Source organism: Pseudorca crassidens, chromosome 14 (genome assembly GCF_039906515.1).
Source record: "Pseudorca crassidens isolate mPseCra1 chromosome 14, mPseCra1.hap1, whole genome shotgun sequence".
In the NCBI taxonomy this organism is placed as follows: domain Eukaryota; kingdom Metazoa; phylum Chordata; class Mammalia; order Artiodactyla; family Delphinidae; genus Pseudorca; species Pseudorca crassidens.
Genome location: NC_090309.1, coordinates 39,894,934 through 39,914,991, shown reverse-complemented (window position 1 = coordinate 39,914,991; position 20,058 = coordinate 39,894,934). Strand labels below are relative to the sequence as shown.

The window sequence follows — 20,058 nt, the reverse complement described above, 5'->3', positions numbered from 1 at the left end:
AAAAAAAGGGAGACTATCTCATCTCCTTCCACCATGTCTATCAATTTACCTATACTTCCAGCCTCCTTCTCCTTGCCTCCTGTATCAAAACTGACCAATCACTCTGCTTCTGCCCTGGATCCCTTTGGCTCTCACTGGCCTAGAACTTCACTCCCCTCTCCTACATCAGCTCTATCAGGACATACCACCCCAAAATATGTCACTTTGGCATATTGATTATTTTGAGCCAAGGGCACTTAAGAAACAGCAGATGCAGGAAGGGCTCTCTGGCCTCCTTTTTTCTACCTAAAAAACACACCATAAAATTTCGCATGAGAAAGGTGTCCTCCCTGTACCAGGGAGGACATAGACTGGGAATCAATGCTGAAATAGATCTCTACAAACAAACTTACTAAAATAACTCATCTGTCTTGCCCTGCCCCAATATATCTCAAAGCCACTTTCCTTTAATTTACTGCACCAGCCCAAACCCCTTTATCTTGTTATTTCTTCACAAGTTTATGGTGTCTTAGTCTAAAAGGTATAAAAGCTTTCTAATCTAGTCAATTCTTCGGGCCTTCAGTCTCTTGTAAAGGCCCCATGTACATGTAAAAATTTAATAAAACTTGTATGCCTTTCTCCTGCTCATCTGTCCTAATGTTAGCTTAATTCTGAAGCCCACCTGGAGACCCTAAGAGGGTAGAGAAGAATCTTTCCCCCACCTCCACTCCCATCAGCTTCAAAACATGCCTCATCTCATACTTCATATCATCCCTGTTGACCCAATATTTACCCTTCAGCCACCATCCCATTTCTCCATTCTCCCTCACAGCAGAACCTGAAAGAATTTTTCCTCAGAAGTGGTCTTCAAATTTTTTTGCTTACAGCACCTTAGAAGAATTTTGTAAAGCTATGTACCCACTTGGCACGTTATTAGTTTAACGTTTAAATTTTTTCACATTGTTTAGATAGTTGCAAAGGCTGTAATTTCCAGAGTATTGTAAATATTGGTGTTTTAACACTGCCACATCAGTCTTTAAAATATATCAGTAAATCTAAATATGATATCATCATTCACTAAAAAACCAAAAACAATTTAAAAAACTCGTCTTTAGCACACAAATTTTACATCATTCCTTTTTTTAAAATTTAACTCCTAGTTCTAATTCACTTTCTTCACAGAATTTTATCCTAATGTAACATATCTTATGCTTCAAAGTCTTCTATTGATTACCTAACATACTTTTTTGGAAAAAAGTATATGAAATTAAAATGTTTACATTTTTCCTGTGACCAGAAGTCTCTAAAAGTTAAAGTGTCTTGTGGATTTGTTGTAATTATTAAAACATAACGGATCAAAATCACATTGAAGTAAAATTTTATTGGAAATGCTATCTTAAGTGAAATGAGTAGATTTTTTTGATTGGCTTATATTTCTCTCTCTCTCTTTTTTAAAATTTTTTTTTAGTTGCATGGCCTGCAGGACTTTAGTTCCCCAACCAGGGATCAAACCCAAGCCCTTGGCAGTGAAAGCGAAAGCGCGGAGTCCTAAACACTGGACTGCCAGAGAATTCCCTGATTGGCTTATATTTTTGAGGATAGCTTACTGCTCAGAATGATGGGGCTCAGCATCAATTAAATTCCAATTTTTCATTTTTATGTGATAAGAAACTTGTTCACATTACTAAGTAGACAGAAATAGAAGAAAATCTGTTGCAGCAATAGCAGTCATTTCTTTGGACTCCTAAATTAATGCCCCAAAGGACTCTGTGTACTATTATCACATTATCATCTGTCATCTTCTTCAATTTTGTTGAAAGAATATGAAAACACCCAACATTCAAAATAATTTATTGGAGTTACTGCTTTCTCAACTCAATGTCAATGTTGTGAATTGTCCCTCTGCTTGTCATCCCTGGAAATTTTGCAGCCTGGGGCAACATGCCATTGTTATACAGGGAGGAGATGTATGCCTTTCTTTTGGAAAAAGGGAAAAGAGTGACTGTGGAAGCTGAAGTGGGAAAGGGGAACCTGTGCCCACAACACAGGCCTGCTCTTAAGAAGAGTGTTTTTAGGAAAATGCAATTTTAGAAAAGAGTTTATATGAAATTGAGGACCTGAAAATTAGTCCCTTGGAAAGTCTTTGTGTGCCCTAGTTTAAAGACCACTGGTATACACATGCTTTTTCTACTGACTCCCATTGTCTCTTAAAATCCACCCTAATTGCACCTCTGACCCTGCAATGCCATTGAAAATACTTTTACAAAGGCCATCAACAATATCCACATTGCTAAGTCCAAATAAACATCAAGAGTAAGAAGTAGTTATAAGCTTCAGGAAAAGATAAAAAGAAATTCTAATGCAGAAATCTGACCCAAAGTTGCTATTAAAGAACTTACTCTCACAGTGGTCTTACACAGTGCACCTATTTTATAACTAACTTTATAAATAAAGACCAGGGCATGGGATACATTAGTTTAGGGACAGGTCTCCTGATCCAGCTGGCTCCAAGCAGGAGCGCCATAGTTGTGCAAAGCTGCATTTATGCAGCCATGGCTCTGGTCCATTTTCTGAAATAAGCTGGCCCATTAGAGCTTTGATGAAGTATCTCACCAGGCATTGGCAGCTTCTGAAATGGTAGGGAAAACTGCGTGTTTGGAAGAAACATTTGTTTCAGCCACCGCTCTCTCACCCTCTTCTTAGCAGGTACTATCTGACATTTCAAATTATTATTTAGAAAGGGAAATTTAAAATATTAAGGTAATGTTTGGCAGGACTCACTAACAAAAAATTCACTGGTCCCTAAACAAACTTCTCTCTTTAGGCCACATATAACCAGGTATTGAACACAAGATGTTTTGCGGGGAGGGGAGAGTGGAGCCAACATTACAGCTTCTTATTGGGGAAAACAGTCCTCAGGCATCCAGAACCGCCTCTCCAGAATTCAGTTTAAAAACCTTGGGCATTACCTCTAGAGCTTTCAAAAAGCCTCACAAAATGCAGAAACGTGACTGGTGCAGCATTCTTCTTGGAGTCGATGGTATCCTTCGATAAGGTTTAATTCTCCATCGCGTCAACCAAACGGGGAAAGGCAGAGCATCTTTTTCTCCGTGAATAATAGATTCTCCCCCCCCCCCACCCCCAGCCTTTTCTGTCTAGGAGTCTCTCTCTCTCTCTCTCTCTCTCTGTCGCAGCCTATGGAACATTAAAAGTATTTGGCTTACTATTAGAGTCGTGACACGCTTGAAAGTCATTTATCATCTACTTCCTCCTCAATATAAAGCATCAATTTGAAAGACTCGCTGTAGACACTGTTTAGAGAGGGGTGGTGATGAATACCCGCTGATGTAATGCAGTGGGGTTTTTGTTTGTTTAAGAGCCACAGGAAGAAGCCTGGTTTTGTAGTGGAATTCCTTCTTCAAACCAGGGATGGTGTTTCGGGACATTTTCCGACAGCAGGGGACCACGCGAGGCTCTCAGCGCCAGCAATCCGTAGCAGCAAACGCCTTCAGTTCTTTGTGAGAAATCTCCCAGGAAGGCAGGTTTAGGAGCATGCGCACACAGATTTTGTGGCGGAATCAGGGGAGCATGCGCAACAGATGTACGGATTCAGGCGAGACTCTTCCGAGCATGCGTCGTCGGGTCTGGCGCCTGTCGCAGTGGTCAGAGACTCCTTGCGGATTCCCGTCCCCACCGCTACCGTGGCCGGATTCCAGGCTCGTGGCAGAAAGGCTGGTGGTATATTCGTTTTTATGACTTAAGTTTTAACATCTTTTTTTCCTTCTTAAATCATTTTTTCCCAAGTACAAATATATACTTAGTACGCCTTGTAAAATATCTAACAATTTATGTTCAACAACCCACTAGAAAAATAGGCAAAGGACTGGAGAACAAAGACTTCACAGAAAAATAATTACAAATACGCTTTAAACATACAAAAAGATGCTTAGCATCAGTTGTGATAAGAGAAGGCAAATTACACTGAGATACTATTTTTCACTCATTGGATTGGCAAACATTGAAACGTTTGGCGATATACTGTACTCTGTAGGGGTATATGGGGAAACGAGCGCTGCCTCACACTGCAGATGGGAGAGCAGAATGTCGCAACCCTTCGTGGTTATCAAACCACAGATGCGTTTACACTTTGATCCAACAATCCCACTTTGGAGAATTGTTCCTATAGATACACTTGCTTCCATATGAAATGACATATGAAGTTGTTTATTGTAATTAGCAAAAGGTTGGAAACTACTCAAATATCCATCAGAGGACTGGTTTTGAAAACAGTAGTACAAGGACTTCCCTGGTTGCTCAGTGGTTAAGAATCTGCCTGCCAATGCAGGGGACAGGGGTTCGAACCTTGGTCTGGGAAGATCCCACAAGCCGCGGAGCAACTGAGCCCATGCGCCACAACTACTGAGCCTGTGATCCTAGAGCCCGTGCTCCGCAGCAAGAGAAGCCACCGCAATTAGAAGCCTGTGCACCTCAACAAATAGTAACCCCCGCTCGCCACAACTAGAGAAAGCCCGCGGGCAGCAGCAAAGACCCAATGCAGCCATAAACAAATAAATAGATAGTACACAGTGGAGCATTATGCAGCTGTGAGAAAGGATGAGGAAGTTCCCTACGTACTGATAAGGAAAGACCTTTAGGATATCTTGCTAAGTAAAAAGCCCAGGTACATATCTGGGCTTTTTACTTCACAAGTAAGTAAGATATGCCTTTTGTGTAGGAAAGGAGAATAAGATTCTATGACCCTTTCTTGTTTCCACATAAATTCTGGAAAGATACATAAGAAACGAATAATCATGATTTCCTGTGGGGTGGAGGGGAAGACAGAGACAGGGTGAGGGACTTCTCAGTGTATGCATTATAATGTATTGCATTTTGAACCATGTGAATGTTATCCATTAGAAACAAAAATGAAATTATAGTAACTTTTTTTAATGCAGAAATATCTAACATAAAAAATGAAAAATCCTCCCCTTCTAAAGGTAACAACTTTTTTTTTTTTTTGCGGTACAGAAATATCTAACATAAAAAAATGAAAAATCCTCCCCTTCTAAAGGTAACTACTTTTTTTTTTTTTTTTTTTTGCGGTAAACGGGCCTCTCACTGTTGTGGCCTCTCCCGTTGTGGAGCACAGGCTCCGGACGCGCAGGCTCAGCCGCTCCGCAGCATGTGGGATCCTCCCAGACCGGGGCACAAACCCGTGTCCCCTGCATAAGCAGGCGGACTTTCAACCACTGCGCCTCCAGGGAAGCCCTAAAGGTAACTACTTTTAATAGATAGGTGTATGTTCTTCCAACATCTTACTTGCTTTAATCTTAAAAGTATTTTTAAAAATTTAATTATGATGTATGCTATTTACATCCTTCAGAAATATGCAGGAAAGAGTTTTTAAAACCAAAAGCTCTTGGTCTGTTATATGTTTAAATTTATGCACCATTTATGTTTGTTAGTCATTTGGATATCCTGTTGTGTGAAGTGCTCATTCAAGTCTTTTGCCCATTTTCTATTAGGTTGTCTTTTTCTTATTTGGAGTAGTTCTTTATACATTCTGAATATATTTCCTTTGTACATGAACATTTTTTGGCTTGTCTTTTCACTTTAATATATTTTGATGAACAGAAGGTTTTAATTTTAACATGGTTCAATTATCAATTTTTTTAGATAGGTGGTACTTTTTCTTTGGTCCTGTTTAAACAATCTGCTGTTAAACATGTTTACTGAGTTCTTAATTTCTGGGGTTTTTTGTTTGTTTTAGTTCTATAATTTCATTTATTTCTTTTAGTTTTCAGTGCTCTGCACCAAAGTTGTCTTTTTTCTTTGAACATATTAAGAATTGCTATTTTAAAATCTATCTGATAATTCCACTTGCTGGTTCCCCTTTGGGTCTTTTTTTTTTCCCCCGCTTGATTTTCAAATATATCAACTTGTCTCCGTGTATGCCAGGCTATTTTTTTTGAAATGTGGTCATTGTCTATGAAAAATTATAGAGATAATTCGAAGCCTAAAATAGTGCCCTTGCCCTCAAGAGAGAATTCATGTTTGCTTCTGACAGATGGCTAGGAACACTATCAATCTCAGAACAATTTAATCTGTTCCAAAATTGAGATAATTCAGAATTGGGCTTTAGTGCTTATGAGGGCCTGTTCAACCTACTCCTCTAGTTTGACCCTTTGCGTCCCAACCCAAAGCCTGAGGATTTGCCCTAAATCATGTTCCCCAACCCCATGAGTCTGTACAAAGCTCTGTCCAGCTTCTCAGCTGCATCTTCTGAAATTGGAAGATTGGCAGAGTCCCAAAGACTGAACTCAGCTACCTAGATTTCCATCTTTCTGTTTTCTTCTGAATCTTGGCGTGTAATTCTTCAGGGCCTTATTTGCTCTCATATGCTTTAAAACAGATATTTTAGAATATTTTATCTGGCTTTTCCAGTTGTCCTCTAGGAAAATTGATCTAAATTGCCTATTCTGCAGAACTTTTTTTATAACTTAAAAAAAAGTTTCAAGACTTCTTTAAAGAGAAAAAAAGTCTTTAGTTTTATGTTCTTTTCTTTTTTTTTTTTTACATTTTTAGAGTAAGATTATATCTTGGAGCTTTATCGATATGGTGAGTTTAAAAATAATTTAAAATATTTTACAGCTGATTTTCAGACAGACCTTTTAAAAGCTATGATTGTTCTTTAAATCAGAAGCTCTCAGGACTGAAGGGCTGTGTGTTGAGATCATGGGTGGTGGAGTCAGAGTTGGAAGTGGAGGGTAATTGGATGACCTTAGACAGAGCCTATTTTGACAGCTGGATGTCTCTTTTGTACTGAAACTTCTCGGTCTTCATCTCTAGCTCTCAGTAGTGTTTCATGCAGGTGACCACTCCATTCTTCATTTTCTCGGAGACCTTATTCTTCTCCTTCTCTCTCTCATTCATGATCTCTATTTTGCTGACCTATTTTCCTTTTCCCAACCTCTGGTTCCCTAGAGCTTAATCTGGGGGTCTCTCCTCTATCTAAACTCTCTTCCCAATTGATCTCGTGCAGACATGACATTAAATATTTTCTGTGCAGAAAAATCTCAAATTTACATTTCTAGTTCAGATATCTTACCAGATCTTCTATCCCATTACCTCCTTTTTTTTCCATTAAAAAAATTGAGGTATAACTTACATACAGTAAAGTGCACAAATCTTAAGCATACAGCTCAATGAATTTTACATGTATATACATCCATGTAGCCACCACCCAGATATATACATGAGACATTTCTGTCATGCCTGAAGGTTCCATTGTGGCCTTTCCATTCAATACCCCCTTCTCAGAGGTCTCTAATATGACTACAATTTTGCCTGTTCTTGTACTTCATATAAATGGAATCATACAGTGTCTTATCTTCTTGTGTCTGGCTCCTTTCACTCAACAAAATGTTTTTAAAATGTATTTGTGTTGCTCTATATATCAGTAGTGCATTTTTATTGCTGCATAGTATTCCATTGTATGAATATTCCACAATTTGTTTCTTCATTTTCCAGTTGTTAGATGTTGCTTTTCCCCCCTAGTTTTTTTTTTCACTATCATGAATAGAGCTGCTATGTTATGAACAATTTTGTACATTCTTAAAAATATAATGCACGTATTTCTCTTCATCCCACCACACGCTTGGAAGATCTGATTGGCTGGCTTTTAGTAATACAACATTCTAAGAGAGAAACAATGACCTTGACTTTTTCTTTCAAGTTCTTAAATTCAGTAGAAGTTTTTAAAAAATCAATACCTAAAATGAAGGTATTGGTTTTTAAAATCAAATCTGTGAAGATAAGTGAAATCATCAGTAATGAACTTTGAAGAAAATTATAATTTTCTAATTCTAAGTAAATTTTCAAGAGAATTTGCCAATTTTATTGACTCCCTATCCCAATGATTTTCTTTCTTCAGAAAACCTACAAATCATTAGCAACTTCTGGGACAGGTGAAGAAACACGTGCATGCAAACATTTGGTTTCTTTATGCTGGTTGTAATTGCGCCAGGGGGACAAACAGCAACATGTGCAGTAGCCAAGACACTCTCAAACCACAGACCCAGTGCCTTCTGTTGACTACTTTAGCCCTTCTTCAGTGAACTCATTCTTCTCCTTTCTGGCTACTCAGGGTGTGGTCCTCAGATGAAGAGCATCAGCTTCACTTGAGAGCTGCATTAGTTACCTGCCGTTGTGTAACAATTTATCCCAATATTTATCAGCTTAAAACAACACACATGTGTTGTTTCTGTAGGTCAGCATTCTGGGCACAGCTCAACTATGTCCTCTGCTTCACAGTCTCCCATAAGGCTGCAATCAGGGTGGCATCCCAAGGTCTGCAATGTTGTCTGAAGGCTTGACTGCCACCAACCCTGAAAACAGCCAGTTTGGGGACTGACCGAAGGAGTGCTGAATTCTTTACCTGCTTAGGGCACCCACATGTCTCAGGCTAGTTCTGTATCACCACAGTGATTTTTCTTTTCTTTTCTTTTTTTTTTAACCTCAATGGTTTGATTGGATCACTTAATCCAATTCATCTGAACAGTTTCCAGCCTCCTTGCTTTTTCTCCTTCCTGACTACAATCTACTTTCCCATAGCAACCATAATGATAATAAAAAATAAAATTAAAAAGCTGTGCACATCACATCCCTACTAAAGCTGTCCAATGACTTCCCATTATTTAGAATAAAATAAATTTCTGTAGAATTCACAAAGTCCCGTATGATCTAGCTCCTGCCAGACTTTGACTCCAACTCAGACTACTCATCCCCTTGATTATTACACACTAGATGTACTGGCCTTCTTTTGGACTCTTGATTTCCTCCTCAGGGTCTTTGCACTTGCTCTTCTCTCTGCTCCCAGATCTTCTCATAGTGGCTCCTTTTCCTCATTTAGGTTCTGGTCCTGGAAAGTAGTCTCCATTCTTAATCTCTATCATTTAAGTTTCCTAATAGCATTACCCAAGATCTGAAATTCATATTTGTTTACTCATGTTGTAGGATGTTAGGAAGGGGCTCTGACTTAGAATTTTATCAGAGACTCCAAAGGCCAAGCATGGTATAGGAGGTAGCAAGTACTCCTAGAGCCCCACGCACAGTAAGGGATGGAGAAGTTGGTTCTTCCTACAACAGCAATCACCCACCCATAACCCATAAAAGAGTTTGGGGGATCTCAAGGGAGGATTTCCCAGGAGGGATCATTGTCAGTATGCTCTGCATGTGTGCCCTTTCCATGGTTGTGGGGAGGGAGGGGCTCACCCCTCTTTGAAAGAGACTTCTTGGAGGGCTTCTGACGTACATACCCTGCTCAGGGTTGGATGCAGTTCTGTGGACCCTGAAGCTCTACTACCTTTGGGACTTCTTTAAAAAGAAGAACATAAAGTTACAAATAAAATGAGATATTAAAGTAAATATTTACTTAAGAGAAAATAAACAATTTATATAATTTAAAAATATACCACAAACAGATATCACAGATGTCACAATCCAGAAAAATAAGATAATATATTTTTTAAAATATCTATTTATTTTTATTTGGTTACACCGGAACTTAGTTGCAGAAGGCGAGCTCCTTATTTGTGGCATGTGAACACTTAGTTGCGGCATGCATGTGGGATTCTAGTTCCCTGACCAGGGATTGAACCAGGGCCCCCTGCATTGGGAGTGCAGAGTCTTAACCACTGCACCACCAGGGAAGTCCCAAGATAATATTTTCTTAAAATGAACTGCCTGACACATCTCAATAATACTTTTTCTTCTGTGTTTTGGCTGCATGCTCTTCCATCACCTCTTCATATGACATTGACTGTGTACATTCCTGCCCAAGAGAGAACTTCTTTCTGACCAATGAGCTTTCCAATGAGTCCTCTGCTTACAATGACACAAGTCAAATAACTACACAACTCTCCACACACTAGCTTCTAGCTCTTTATATTTGAAACTTGTTTCTCCTCCGTTGTTAAATATTTCCTGTAGGACACTTTCATATTGTTATCCAGCCCTGGCCTGGCACCTTTGTTTCATGTTGCAGGGCCAGTGAGCCCTGTGAGTGGTAGGGAGGAGTATTCCCTACCAGGAAGCTATTCCTATACCAGGACAGCTAGCAATAATTTCACTATACATGGAAGTAACTGGAAATCATATAAATGTATCCTATTGAACCCAAACTGAATATATCCCCAATTCAACTTCCCCAGATTTCAGAATGGCTGAGAGCATTCTAACTCCACCCAGTATCACCCAGAGTGTTAGAGAGGAAGTCTGGAGTGGAAAGAAACAGCAGTGATTCACTGGTCAAGGCTTTGTCAGACCCCTCCTAGAGAAGGGGAGATGCTCTAAATTAGTTTGAAGATCTGATCATTTCACTGGGCTAGGATTTTAAAAGTCAAAACAAAGAGAGCATTCATTTATTTATCCACTTATTATCTAAGAGGTGGGGGCAGGGAAAACGTTATTCAGCAAAGGGAGCTTATCTAGGAGAGATGGGAAAGAAAAAATACTTTCTATTTGCACCTATAGAATCCAGCTCATTCCACAGATGTGCCTTCTGTGTCTCTTAGAATCAGACTGCACCATGAAATGCAGGTGCCTTGTCTGCCCTGTTCACCACCGTATCCCCAGCCCATGGAATAGTGCCTGCCACATAGCAGGTCCTCAATAAATATTTTTCAAATGGATGCCAGACTCGGAGTATACAAATATAAATAAGCTTCAACCCCTTTCCTCAAAGAACTCAGTCTAGTGGGTACTGCAGACAGGAAAAGAAATGATTTCAGTGCATCACAGTAAGCACTGCAGAGCACTGAGGGTGGCTGGGCAGCAGGGAAGGCTTCTTGGACACCATGAGATGAACCATGAGGAAAGATTAGGAGTTCAGGCTGGGGTGACAAGGTACGGACAGGTGTGCAGCAAGAGCACAGCACCACAGTTTTAGAGAATGCTAAGAATTGCAATGGGAAATGAGGCTGGAGAAAAGAGGCGGAGACTTGAACCGAAAGCTTATTTGGTAGGTGATGGGGAGCTGCCGAAGGGTTTAGACCAAGAGTGGTGTTACCAGAATTGTATTTGACCACAATAACTTTGATGAGTTGGTAAGTGGTGAATTGAAGAGGAACAAATTCAGAAGCAAGGAGACCAGTTAGGCAGCTCTTGTTAATGACATGCTGACTGACCCGGGTCACAGGTGGTACAGATGGAAAGGTGGAATGGTTTGGAAAATAAGTAGGATGTCAATCAGCTGGATTTGGTCATTATTGGATACACATGGAGAAAGAGCAAGGCGTCTGTGCTGACTTCCAAACTTCTGGCTTGGGACCGAGAAGCTGGTGAAGCTTTGAGCTCAAGGGCAGGGCATGTTTGTTAGGTAAGACAAAGTTCAATTTTTTTGGACTAGTTGGATGCATTTTAAAATTTACTGTCCTTTCTCTTTGTTACCATCCCATCCATCCCCTTTTCGTTTTTATACAGTTTATTCTCTAGTGAAACAAATCAAGGCATTTAATCCTTCTTTGTTGCTAGCTCCAACATTGGTTTCTCCACCCCTTGACTTTCTTCATCTATTTTTGTAATCCTTTTGCTGTTTTCTTGAGGTCTTTCTCTTTCAATATAGGCCATGAGTTTATTTTTCTTTGTGTAATCCTAGAAATAATAGTTCATGCCAAAGCGATGACAAAATGGGTCTGAATCTGAAGACACAGATGACATCTGTGATTTTGCACACACATGTGTTTTTGCAGAATTAATGTCTTAGGTACTGTTGCCTTTCTAGGGTGAAGGACAGCTATGACCCTTTGAAGCAGTAGGTTTGTCACCAACTTCCTGGTGTAGGTAGTTGCTCTGCCATTTATGACGGTGGTTAATTATCAGCCAGAGAGGAAGATTCCCCTCCCCCACCTTTTTTGGCCTTCTGCTGAATCGACCAAGTTTTATTTGATTATTTTCTCCTATCGTTTTGAAAATTATACTCTATATGCTTCTACCAATTAGCCTTAAATTTTCAACTCATGTGCTTGAGCATATTCTTCTAAAACCATATAGAGGTAAGCATTTAGTTGAAAGCAGTAGAGCCAGACTGCTAGGATTTGAATCCTAGCTCCACACAGAGTGGTGTGTGAGTTGGGAAAGTCACAAAATCTCTTGATGCTTTAGTTTCTTCATCTGGAAAGCGGAGATGATAATAATGCCTAACTCACAGGGTTGTTGTTGTGAGGATTAAATGAGCCAAATACATACAGAACACCTGACAAGTGATAGATTGACTTTCCAAGTTGTTACTTTAAACTATAACCTTTGAGAAAATAGATGCTATAGATGAAAATGTTGGCATAAATGCAAAAGTATGCAGTAAATAAAATAAAATCGTTTATTCTTTAAATCTGAGGACTTTTCTTGCTTATTATCCTAATATTGCATTTGGATTGTATTTACTAGCTTGGGACATCCAGTTGAATTGCTGGCATCCTTTCCAGTGTGCTCAGGGGAAACCTCAGGAGAGAGAGGTCATTCTCACTGTTAACACTATAACTTGGCCTGTAGTGTTTTATTATTTTTTTTAATTTAATTTTTATTTTATATTGGAGTATAGTTGATTTACAACGTTGTTATGGTGTTTTAGATGAACAAGAACCAGTCTTTGATGTTTATGTTGAACCCCAGATGGTCCCATTTTTCTTTTTAATAGCTGAGTTAGGGATGCACCGTACAAGACCAGTTCTTTTTTTTCTTTTTTTTTTTTTTTAAGCTGCGTTGGGTCTTCATTGCTGCACACAGGCTTTCTCTAGGTCCCATTTTTCTGCCTTTGACATTTGTGTGGTACCTAGAGCTGTGATAGTCATCTCATAACTACGAGGGAGCCTGTTCATAAACAGAGGTGGCAAAGAGAAAAGATAGAAAGAATCTTGACCCTTGATGATGTCACTGACCCTGAAATTAATCAACCCTGGAGCCTTGTTACCTTCAGGCTTCTTGTCATGTGAGATGATAAATCTCTTGTTATTTAAGCTATTTTTAGTCACATTTTCTTTCCTTTCTTTCTTTTTTTCTTTGGCCATACCACATGGCTTGTGGGATCTTAGTTCCAGGGATTGAACCCGTGCCCCCTGCAGTGAAAGCGTGGAGTCCTAACCATTGCACTGCCAGGGAATTCCCTAGTCACATTTTCTATTACTTACAGTTGAAAGCATCCTGAAAATGTAAAAAATTACATGTCCCATATTCTGTTTAATAAATTATTATGGGTTTATTATCAGTATTTTAAAATGATTAATATAACAATACAAATTTTTTAATTTGTCAGTTTTAATTTGTAATATAGCAAATATTAATAGTTACAACCTACATAAACAAAACTTTTGGGGTCTTTAATAATTTTTAATAGTGTAAAGTTTCTAAGACCAAAAAGTTTGAGAACTACTGTATATATTATTTCATTATACAAATATACTACATTTATTTTGGCTGTTCTCATACTGTGAACATCTAGTTTGTTTCCAAATATTTGCTATTATAGCAAATACCATAGGGACAGTTTTTAAAAGTATTTTTAAAAGCTTTGTTATGGAAAGTTTCAAACATATACAAAAGCAGAGAGAATAATATAATGAACCCAATGTTTCCATCACCCAGATTCAACAACTATCAACATATGGATAATCATATATCATCCAGACCCTCCATTTTCCCCATCCAGATTTTTTTTTTTAATTTTATTTATTTATTTAATTTTGGCTGCGTTGGGTCTTCGTTGCTGCACACAGGCTTTCTCTAGTTGTGGTGAGTGGGGGCTACTCTTCATTGTGGTGTGCAGGCTTCTCACTGAGGTGACTTGTCTTGTTGTGGAGCATGGGCTCTAGGCGTGCTGGCTTCAGTAGTTGTGGCGTGAGGGCTCAGTAGTTGTGGCTCGTGGCTAGCAGGCTCTAGAGTGCAGGCTCAGTAGTTGTGGCGCACGGGCTTAGTTGCTCCATGGCATGTGGGATCTTCCCGGACCAGGGCTCAAACCCGTGTACCCTGCATTGGTAGGTGGATTCTTAACCACTGTACCACCAGGGAAGTCCCAGATTTTTTTTTTTTTTTTGCGATACGCGGGCCTCTCACTGTTGTGGCCTCTCCCGTTGCGGAGTACAGGCTCCAGACGCGCAGGCTCAGCGGCCATGGCCCACGGGCCCAGCTGCTCCGCGGCATGTGGGATCATCCCGGACCGGGGCACAAACCCGTGTCCCCTGCATCGGCAGGCGGACTCTCAACCACTGCGCCACCAGGGAATCCCCCAGATTATTTTTTTTTTTTTTTTTTTTTTTTTTTTTTGCGGTACGCGGGCATCTCACTGTTGTGGCCTCTCCCATTGCGGAGCACAGGCTCCGGACGTGCAGGCTCAGCGGCCATGGCTCACGAGCCCAGCCGCTCCGCGGCATGTGGGATCTTCCCGGACCGGGGCACGAACCCGTGTCCCCTGCATCGGCAGGCGGACTCCCAACCACTGCGCCACCAGGGAAGCCCTCCCCCAGATTATTTTTAAAACAATCCCAGACATCATGTAATTTAATCTGTAAATATTTCTGTATATTCCTCTAAAAGAGAAGAATGTTTTAAAAAACATAACCACAATACCTTATCACACCTAAAAGCATTTTAACACTTCCTTGATATTATTAACTACCCAATCAGTGTTCACACTTCTCTGAATGTCTTATTTCTTTTTTAGTACAATTTGTTTGAATCAGGGTTTGAATGAAGTTTACGTGTTGTAGTTGTTTCATAGGTATCTTAAATCTCTTTTAACCTATGGTTTTCCTCTCTATCATTTAAAAACTCTCCTTTATTTCTTGTTGTTGACAAAACCAGGTTATCTTCCAAAAGATTTCCCTGTAGTCTGCGTTTAGATGATTGCCCCTGTGATATTGTTTGACATGTTCTTCTGGCCCTTATGCTTCCTGTAAACTGGTAATTAGATCTAGAGGCTTGTTCAGATAGAGATTCAAATTTTTTCAGGGAAGTGTGTGGTAAGACTACATTATAGGTGTTGATGTGTAATCCCATTAGGAGTCTAATTGGTGTCTGATTGTCTCTTTTTTTGTGATGTTAATAGAAATGCTTATATCCATTGGTACCTGATGGACTGAAAAATGATAATATCTGAGTTCTAATATAGTCCTCCTCTGTTTCTTATCTGAAACTCTTATCCAAAAAAAGAAATTTCTCATTATTTGGTTATCCTGAAATAGAGATCATATAAGAAAAACAGAAAAAGGCTTGATTTCCCCCCCCCCTTTATTTACTGGTTTAAATAATAAGTTGGCTCCCTAGCATCCTCCCAAGGTGAATAATGATACTTTGTTTCATATTGTTTAAAAGGACTGACAATACCAAAGGGTTGTTGTGGGGATGGAGCAACTAGAGCTTATACACTGCTAGGGGGGATATAAATTGTTATAACTACTTTGGAAATCTGTCTTATGGTATCTTCTAAGGCCTATATATGACCCATCTAAACCATTCTATATAGGCAACCGAAATGAGTGCTATATCCACCAAAAGATATGTATAAAAATGTTCATAGCAGCACTATTCATAACAGCCTCAGACTGGAAACAACTAACCTGTTTATCAACAGTAGAATGGGTAGACAAATGGAGGTATAATCAGAAAGTGGAATAATACATATCAAAGAAGAAGAGAACAAGAGATTGCCATACACAGAAACATGGATGGACCTCACAGATGTAATGTTAGTGAAAGAAGCCATACACAGAAAAGTATATACTGTAGGATTTCATGTATATGGAACTCAAGAATAGACAAAACTAATTTATAGTGATAAAGGTCAGAATAGTGGTTATCTTTGGGGGCTACTGTCTAGAAGGGAGTGTGAGGGTTTTGGGGAAGATGTTGGGGAAATGTTCTTGTAGCTACTAGAACTTACTATATGTATCAATGTTATGCTTCAACAAAAAGATTTTTTAAGACAAAATAAGAATATATATCTGTATTGCTTATATGCCTAAAGACATTCTGGAAGAAAACACCAGAAACTAATAACAGTGGTTTCGTGGGGATGGGATGGATGCTGGTGTGGAAACTGGACAGAATGAGTCAGGGCTGTGTGGGAGACGTTCTTCCCATGTAACCTCTCTCTTTTTTTAAATTGATATAGTTGACATAACATTATATTAGGTTCAGGTGTACAACATAATGATTCAATATTTGTATATATTGAGAAATGATCATCACAATAATTCTAGTTAACATCCATCACCACATATAGTTACAAATTTTTTTCTTATGATGGGAAATAACCTTTCTATATTTAAAATGTTTTGAGTTGTATGAATATATTATTATCTAAAAGTTGGGTATCTTGGGACTTCCCTGGTGGTCCAGTGGCTAAGACTCCACGCTCCCAATGCAGGGGCCCCAGGTTCAATCCCTGGTCAGGGAACTAGATCCTACACGCACGCCTCAACTAAAAGATCCTGCGTGCCGCAACTAAGGATCCACATACTGCAAGGAAGATCCTGCACACGGCAACGAAGATCCCATGTGCCGCAACTAGGACCCAGTGCAGCCAAATAAATAAATAAATAATTTAAAAAGTAATAATTATAAAAAAAATTTTTTTTAAAAGTTGGTTATCTAGTAGAATCCTGTTTCCAAATGGATCCATCTCATTTTTGTCATGCAGGCATCTATTTGTTTCCCAGCCTTTTGCTCTTTTTCCAACAATCATGAAATCTGACATATGGAACAATTATTGGGAAAACTGACATTTTTGCTTTGAATGTTTACTAAAAGTCCTAAACATTGAAAGCTCAAATATTCTACAAAAGCAGCATATTCAAATGTCAAATTGTTATAGGTATGTTAATTATAGGAAATATTATATGTCTCACCCACTCGCTTTTGATACCCTGCAAGTACTGATTGAATTTGCCCCATTTGTCCTTGATAATAAATAAAATTAGCTGGAGTAGAACAATACTGACTACAAAATCTTTTCATTCTTTGTGATAAATGATTCCTCCCAAGACAGGACTTGTCTTGGTCAAAGTGCCAATACCCAACTGTAGACATCTTCAGAGCATGTGTGCCCTAGAGAGCAAACAGGTCTCAGTCTTCTAAACAACCCTCTCCCCTACTGACAGTGATACAATGAACTTGAAAGGGCCCATAGCAAAAGGGACACTGAGGACGGAGCCAGATAGAGTGAGAAAAAAGTACAAGATAGTTTCACAGTTGGTTCCACCAAGTAGAAATAACCAGTGTGAAAGTGATAAATTATAAAGATGGGGAAATTAGCCTAATCTATTTGCCAAAAACAAACAAAAAAACCAAAACTCCCAGCAACTTCTCTTGTCACATAGTTAATTAAAGCTTGAACAAAAATTAGTCTTAGTGTATTACCCCCTCGAACAAACATCATGATCCCTTTACAGATCTTCAATGGCATACTTTCCTTTGTTTTTCTTGAGAAACGCCATGACTCCCCTTCTTTTCAAATATTTATTAGACCTCTTTTCAAATGTATTTGATCAGAATCCTCTTTTCAAATAGTCTCTTTGAATTTTGATTACTTTTAATAAGGTCCACCTTCCCCACCCCTGCTGAACATCAGACGTTTTCTCTTCCCTGAGTGTCAAGAGACCCCTCTGCCCTTGCTCCCAAGACAAATCTTGAAAGGGGTTTGAGGTCTACTCAGATGTAGAATAAAGCCTGTCATTTTGATGTGTTAAGAAATGGAGTTTGGGATTTTTTTACCTCTTATAATTCCATGGGTTGGCTTAGATCAACTGGGTGGTTGGGATCTGTTCCACTTGGTGTTGGCTGATGCTATGGTCTGAATGTTTGTGTCCCACCGGAATTCATGTTGAAATTCTAACCCCCAAGGTTATTAGGAAGTGAGGCCTTTGGGTGATTAGGTGCTAAGGCTAGAAGTAGAGTGATCGGGTGTAGAGAATGCATTAGGATGTGCAGGATGGGGGTGCCACTAACCCCCTGCCATAGAGTGGGCTGTTTTCTTAAAACTTTCTTAAAACTTCTATGTAAATAAAGGAAAAATATAAATGTAGACAAAGAGGAAGAAGACAATTTAAAATGTTTGAGTAAATCAACAATAGAAGGATAGAAGATGTTGGATTAAGAATAAGTGTCTTGGGGGCTTCCCTGGTGGCACAGCGGTTAAGAATCCACCTACCAATGCAGGAGACACGGGTTTGATCCCTGGCCCGGGAAGATCCCAGATGCTGCGGAGCAACTAAGCCTGTGTGCCACAACTACTGAGCCTGCGCTCTAGAGCCCGCGAGCCACAACTACTGAAGCCCACGTGCCTAGAGCCCGTGCTCTGCAACAAGAGAAGCCACCGCAATGAGAAGCCCACACACCGCAATGAAGAGTAGGCCCCGCTCGCCACAACTAGAGAAAGCCCGCACGCAGCAACAGACCCAATACAGCCGAAAGTAAATAAATAAAATAAATAAATTTTTAAAAAAGGAATGTGTTGGGATTCCCTGGTGGTGCAGTAGTTAAGAATCCACCTGCCAATGCAGGGGACACGGGTTTGATCCCTAGTCCAGGAAAATCCCACATGCTGAGGAGCAACTAAGCCCGTGCGCCACAACCACTGAGCCTGTGCTCCAGAGCCTGCGAACCACAATTACTGAAGCCTGAGCACCTAGAGCCCATGCCCAGCAACAAGATAAGCCACCGCAATGAGAAGCCCGCGCACCGCAACGAAGAGTAGCCCCCACTCGCTGCAACTAGAGAAAGCCTGCGCACAGCAACGAAGACCCAATGCATCCAAAAATAAAATTAAAAAGAATTTAAAATTTTCTCTTCTTACTTCAGAGAAAATTTGGAATTAAAAAAATATATGTTCAAATTCCAGTAGTGGGTCATCCTGCAATGTATCTGACCTGTTGTCCTCAAAACAGTCAAGGTCGTCAGAAACAAGGAAGGTCTGAGAAACTTTAATAGCAGAGAGGAGTCTAAGGAGACATGACAACTAATTATAATGTAGCATCCTGGACCAGAAAAAGACATTAGACAAAAACTAAGGAAATGAAACAACTATGGACTATAGTTATTAATAATGTGTTGATGTTGGTTCATTAATTATAACAAATGTACCGCACTAATGTAATATGTTAATAATAGGGGAAACTGGGTATGAGGTACATGAGAACTCTCTGTACTATCTTCTCAATTTTTCTGTAAATTTTAAAATGTTCTAAAAAATAAAGTCGACTAAAACAAAGTTGTTTTCTTTCTCCTTTTTTACCGAGCAGTAACCAAAATCTTATACAGAGAGGAAGTATTAGGTAATCAGTGATGTACTATGATCATTTTTACCTTGAGATTGAAAAGGCAACAGAAAAGTTGAAAGTGTTTGATTAATGAAGTTTAAGCAAGTTTCTAAAAAACTAAATTGCTCAAATGGCAGATTTGTGAATCTGGGGTTTCTTTTAATTCAAATAGTGTAATAAAGGCTCGTGATCAAGAAAGACTTTGACATCTACAAGAGAGACTAACTTCTAGACTTAATAAAATTGCTCTGGGCAACCACTGCAGGCTCCAGCCTTGCTGCGGGGGGTTATGCTACGTCTGGCCCACGGGGCCCTAGCTCGCATTGGGAGCCGAATCCTAGAGGGGGACAACATGCCAACTGCCAAGAAACTAGCTAACATTGGCTACAAGACCTTCTCCTCCTCCATGATGCTTCTCACTGTGTATGGGGACTACCTCTGCAGTGCCCGAGCCTACCACTATTTCCAGCCGCCCAGCTCCCAGTGCCAAGCTGCAGAAGAACAGAACACCTCGGGAGTCTTGTAGAAATGGGGGGCTTTTTTCCTTGAGCAGAGACGCCTGAGGCATGCTGTGGAAGGACCTCACCTGTAGTCATTTCTGAGTCAAGAGGACCAGGGCTTTAATGGTTTTCGAATCCTGCTGGGAAAATGTGCCCATGTTTTTTCTGGTACAGCCAGTTTGGAGAGGCTATCGAATCATAACAGAAATAGGAGGGTGAGGCACACTTACAGACATTAAATATTTTGCCAAAAAAAAAAAAAGAAAATTGCT

At 39.7% G+C, this 20,058-nt stretch overlaps 1 protein-coding gene across 1 annotated transcript; it reads left to right on the top strand.

Moving 5' to 3' along the window:
• The first annotated feature begins 19,575 nt into the window (after window positions 1-19,575).
• LOC137205653 (cytochrome c oxidase assembly protein COX14-like) lies at window positions 19,576-19,835 on the top strand. The gene has a single exon (XM_067703908.1). The coding sequence runs from the start codon at window positions 19,576-19,578 to the stop codon at window positions 19,810-19,812; it is 237 nt and encodes a 78-aa protein (XP_067560009.1). The 3' UTR covers window positions 19,813-19,835.
• Window positions 19,836-20,058: the final 223 nt, after the last annotated feature.

Coding starts and splice junctions, on each gene's coding strand:
- LOC137205653 (XM_067703908.1), top strand. CDS start 19,576: ATGCTACGTCTGGCCCACGGGGCCCTAGCTCGCATTGGGAGCCGAATC.